Below are 5423 nucleotides of genomic sequence, written 5' to 3'. Positions count from 1 at the left end.
GTTTGCACCCAGTGTTTTGGTGAGACTAATGAGACAAGAGGCATGAGGAGGAGAGATGGGGTGGAGGGAGATCTATTTGTGTTGGTTTCAAGTTGTGTGTTGACGATACTGTAGCCCTACGGCCAAACAATACACTGAAAAAATTATTCTGAGACATAAATACACACTACACACACACACACACACACACACGGTATGTTGTGAGCAGAGCCACACACACACACACCCCTGTACATTTCTTACACAATTCCTTACACAAGCAACATGTATCTGCAAGAAACTCCCCTTTCATAATAATGTGTGTGTGTGTGTGTGTGTGTGTGTGTGTGTGTGTGTGTGTGTGTGTGTGTGTGTGTGTGTGTGTGTGTGTGGTGTGTGTGTGCATATGTTTCTAGGGCTTAGATGCTTCTGGAAGAAATCATAAGCCATGCCTGAATGAAAGATGTTGTGAGTGTGCGTATCTAAGTGTGCGGGCTGCTGGCTGCTGGCATCGGTTGTGACTCCTCGGCAGCCAATGAGAGCATGATGAGTGCAGCCATGTGACAGAGTCTCTGGCAGAGCTGTGATGTCAGAGCAGGATGAGCGAGACTGCCGAGAGATCGGAAGAGAGAGCGAGTGAGAGAGCGAGAGCTCAAACAGTGCAGTCAGTCCAGTCTCACTGTTGTTCAGATCAGGGAGGTAGAGAAAAGGGAAGTATCACACACACACACACACACACACACACCCAACCTCACGCACCACTACACGCAGGGTAAACAAATATATTTGAACAGTAACGACAGAAAAAAAAAACTCCAGACAGAAGACACGCGTGGAGGAGAGAGGATGTCTTCCCAGCGCTCGGACTACAGCGAGCGGTGCCCAGCACCCTCTACCCAGGGCTGGGATTGGCACCAGGAGCAGGCTGGCAGACCGCGGGCATCCACCCAAGTGGAGCAGCACGGACCGGGTCTCCCCGTCAAAGCGCAGGAGGAGCTGAAGGTGTCAGGTTGTCAGGGAAACAAGGGTGGGGCATGTCTGGGCAGCGCTGGGGAGAGCCCCACCAGCCCGCTGTCGTCGTCCTCCTCGACGTCTCCAGCGTCTCCTGGGAAACCTCACCCAAACAACGGGACCAGCGCCAGCCTCACCCCAGGGTCCTCTCTCCCTCTCCACCCCGCCACGCCCCTGCCCCCCACCTCCTTCGGTGCTGCACCGTCCTTTCCAAAGACTGTCCCGGCTCCCGCCCTGGTCCCGCCTCCAGGCCCCAACTACTGTGTGATTGACGTGGTGGCCGACAGCTACGCAGATGTGAGTGACGACGACGACGACGATGATGATGAGGATGACAAGAGTGTTGCGTGGCCAGCAGGGGGCGCATGGAGAGACACGCAGCAGCGCCAAACGGTGACGCGCACCACCTCTGACTCCTCCCGCCTCACTGTGCCCACCAGTCCCCAGCTGCCAGACAAGTACCCCGGCAAACCCGCCCCGATGCAGGAGCAAAAGCAGCTGCAGCAGCAGCAGCAACAACAACAACAACAACAACAGCAGTCTGCCTCCAAACGCTCCCCCGCTGTGGAGCAGAAGCCCTTCCCAGTTCCACCTGCTGCCCTCTCCCCCTCCCGGAGCCCCAGCCGGACCACCAGCAGCTCCCCGCAGCTGCAGCGCAACGGCAGCCCCGTTACACCTGAGGCCTGGCACACAGAGAGACGCCAGTCAGTGCCCGCAGCAGCCTCCACTGACACCTTCGACAGCTGCCACACCAAGGCAGTGGTGAATGGTAGGTGACGTGCTGGGGGCAACGGGGAGGAGAGCAGAGCAGAGCAGAGCCATCTTGTTGCGTGTGGTGCAGCACAGTACTAGTCCAGGCATGACTCAGCAGACAGACTGCACCCAGGGTGTGAGGGAGGGGTTGTTTCTGTTGTTATGAGTGCTCCCTGGCCTGCGTGCAGATGTGGGTGACTTGGGGGGTTCGCGTGTCGGGTTCGGGTGAAAGCCGAAAGTGTTGCAGTGGCGTAAGCCTGACAGAGAGAGAGAGCGCTGTCTCGCAGGTAAAATGGCCGAGGTAGACCCAGTGTCTCCGGGGACGGCAGCCCGAGTGAACTGAAGCAGTGAGACGGTGCTCAAGGTGCCCTCTGCCGTGTGACCAGATGCTGCTCCGCTAGCAGAGAGGGACTGGCCAGGCATGAGGGCGTGCAGCTGCCGACACCCCCGGCATACTCCAAGGCTTCCCTAATATGTGTGTGTGTGTGTGTGTGTGTGTGTGTGTGTGTGTGTGTGTGTGTGTGTGTGTGTGTGTGTGTGTGTGTGTGTGTGAGAAGGGATTGTGTATGTGTATCAGATGTTTGAGGGTGTACAAAATCTGTATATAAATGTCTGATTTGTGGATGTGTTTGCTCTGTGTTTGGTGTTTTGTTTGTAAAGCACAGTGTCTTTATGTTTTGTTGTTTGCAAGGTTATTTAAGGCTTTTACAGGCTTATTGTTCTCAAATTCTCATATTTTTATGCTCTACATTCTGTCCTTTGTAATAGGTTACTGTAGTAGAAAGATATGGCCGTGTTTTTTTGTTTTGTTTACGTACCTCAGGGGTATCTGGGCTGTGCGTGTGTGTGTACGTGTCCACATATTAGTGCCGATGTGCGTACGTTATTGTTGCATGTCTACTCTTATGTCTTCTGGGTAAGATGAGTTAACAGAGTCAGTCATGCAGATGACCACCAAGAGGTTAGAATACATGTGAGAGTCAATGTGTGGTGGTGTGTGCGTATGTGAGAGAGAGAGAGAGAGTGAGTGAATGAATGACAGAGTGGGTGATTGATTGAATTTATCAAAGAGAGAATTACTAGGCGTAAAATGTTGTCGAGCTCAAGAGTCTAATCCTCTAATACGTATATAACAGCCTGCCAGAATGTACCCCATTTGTGGAAGGACAGTGGAGTGAGAGAGGGGATTGTCTGTGTGCTGATGATGGTTTGTCTGCAGGGACAATCCAAATATCAGCTTCATAGCCTCAGTGCGTCCTGGTTTTTCATTGTTGTTTAGTAGTGATAATATTGAGATAGCTCTAGTTGTTGTCATATTGTTTTTAGCAGTTAGTTCATTAGTGTTCTCTGTCAGTTTACCAAAATAATAATTCCCATTTAAAGCATCTCGCGTCTCATACTGTTTCTATGGTAATAATACGCTCAGCCATTTGTTTTTGTTTTTTTTATTGACTTTTAATGCATCTCTAAGCAGACCATGTCCAGTGGCATGCAAACGTTTGACCTGGTCAACATTTCTGTTACTGAGAATAGTAAAGTGAGCAGAAGATTAACTCATCTCTGAAAGTTATAGATAAAACATTTTATTTTTCAACATTTTAAACAACTAAAGCTGAAAATGAAAAACCCACAAAGAAGGAGAAGGCTTTAAGAAGATAGCATTGTGTTTTCAATGACTGCATGTGTCATCAAAGCAGAAATGATTCATTTGACTACCATTTGTTTAAAAGGCATCACAAAAAGCCAAATCAGTATCCGCTCCATGTGTCATGGTACGTCTGCAGCAGAGTGTTTTAAACACAGTAGCTGTGGCTGTGTTGACCTGTTCTTGTTCGTTTTAAACACAGGACTCATGCAAGAGCCACTCTCTGTTTCCTCTCCTCTCCTCTCTTCCTCTCCTCCTGTCTCTCTTCCTCTCCTCCTGTCTCTCTTCCTCTCCTCCTGTCTCTCTTCCTCTCCTCCTCTCCTCTCCTCTCTTCCTCTCCTCCTGTCTCTCTTCCTCTCCTCCTGTCTCTCTTCCTCTCCTTCTATCCTCTCTTCCTCTCCTCCTCTCCTCTCTTCCTCTCCTCCTCTCCTCTCTTCCTCTCCTCCTGTCTCTCTTCCTCTCCTCCTCTCCTCTCTTCCTCTCCTCCTCTCCTCTCTTAGTGCCACTCTGTCCTCTAGTCTGTGCCATTCATTGATCTTGTTTTTCTTTGTGGGGCGAGCCGTGCCAGGCCAGGTTATGTAAGGCGCCCGCGCCAACAATGTGCTTTTTTGTCTGCACTGGGCTCCTCCGTACTCATTTCCTGACAGTCCGACCTCTCAGCCAGCCCTCGCCGTGATGCTGGAGCACAGACACCCTCGCCGTGACGCTCGAGCACAGACACCCTCGCCGTGATGCTCGAGCACAGACACCCTCGCCGTGATGCTCGAGCACAGACACCCTCGCCGTGATGCTCGAGCACAGACACCCTCGCCGTGACGCTCGAGCACAGACACCCTCGCCGTGATGCTCGAGCACAGACACCCTCGCCGTGATGCTCGAGCACAGACACCCTCGCCGTGATGCTCGAGCACAGCCAGCCCTCGCCGTGATGCTCGAGCACAGCCAGCCCTCGCCGTGATGCTCGAGCACAGACACCCTCGCCGTGATGCTCGAGCACAGACACCCTCGCCGTGATGCTCGAGCACAGCCAGCCCTCGCCGTGATGCTCGAGCACAGACACCCTCGCCGTGATGCTCGAGCACAGACACCCTCGCCGTGATGCTCGAGCACAGACACCCGCACCGTGATGCTCGAGCACAGCCAGCCCTCGCCGTGATGCTCGAGCACAGACACCCCTCGCCGTGATGCTCGAGCACAGACACCCTCGCCGTGATGCTCGAGCACGGACACCCTCGCCGTGATGCTCGAGCACAGACACCCTCGCCGTGATGCTCGAGCACAGACACCCTCGCCGTGATGCTCGAGCACAGACACCCTCGCCGTGATGCTCGAGCACAGACACCCTCGCCGTGATGCTCGAGCACAGACACCCTCGCCGTGATGCTCGAGCACAGACACCCTCGCCGTGATGCTCGAGCACAGACACCCTCGCCGTGATGCTCGAGCACAGACACCCTCGCCGTGATGCTCGAGCACAGACACCCTCGCCGTGATGCTCGAGCACAGACACCCTCGCCGTGATGCTCGAGCACAGACACCCTCGCCGTGATGCTCGAGCACAGCCAGCCCTCGCCGTGATGCTCGCGCACAGACACCTTCACCGTGATGCTCGAGCACAGACACTCAAGGAGGCGCTTTAGCAGTGCCATGAGGCATTTTGGTAGAGTTGAGGGTTCAGTTGAGAGCTCCCAGTTAGATATAGTCTGTGAAATCTGGGAATCAGTCAAATATTACTCAGAGTAGGGGTGTCTACAGTATTATGAAAACACTCTTGGAGGATAGCTGAACAACCAAGTAGCCCACTATACTCCAAAATTCTCAGTGAGGTTATTAAGATTAATCTGTCCTCTGTAGCTCTGTCCAACAGTTTTTCTCTTTCATGTTGGTAAAGTAAAATTCTATTGTCTGTTTCACTAACAATGATTGATATGATTGCTCATTATCCAATCATAACCGATTTTTTGTATTAAGTTAAATTTGATCCACGTCACTAATTTGAACACATCAGGTTTCCCAGTGGTTGTATACAGTACAA

The 5423-nt window shown here is 52.4% G+C and overlaps 1 protein-coding gene across 1 annotated transcript in view; it reads left to right on the top strand.

Moving 5' to 3' along the window:
* Positions 1-626: 626 nt before the first annotated feature.
* Positions 627-5423, top strand: part of map4l (microtubule associated protein 4 like) — a 16240-nt gene continuing 11443 nt past the window's right edge. Inside the window, exon 1 of the mRNA XM_031562994.2 lies at positions 627-1759. Within this exon, the coding sequence (XP_031418854.1) occupies positions 826-1759 (934 nt within the window). The 5' untranslated portion in view covers positions 627-825. The remainder of the gene's footprint in view (positions 1760-5423) is intronic.

This window comes from Clupea harengus, chromosome 25, assembly GCF_900700415.2.
Source record: "Clupea harengus chromosome 25, Ch_v2.0.2, whole genome shotgun sequence".
Taxonomy (NCBI): domain Eukaryota; kingdom Metazoa; phylum Chordata; class Actinopteri; order Clupeiformes; family Clupeidae; genus Clupea; species Clupea harengus.
This window is presented reverse-complemented; position numbering and strand designations above follow the sequence as displayed.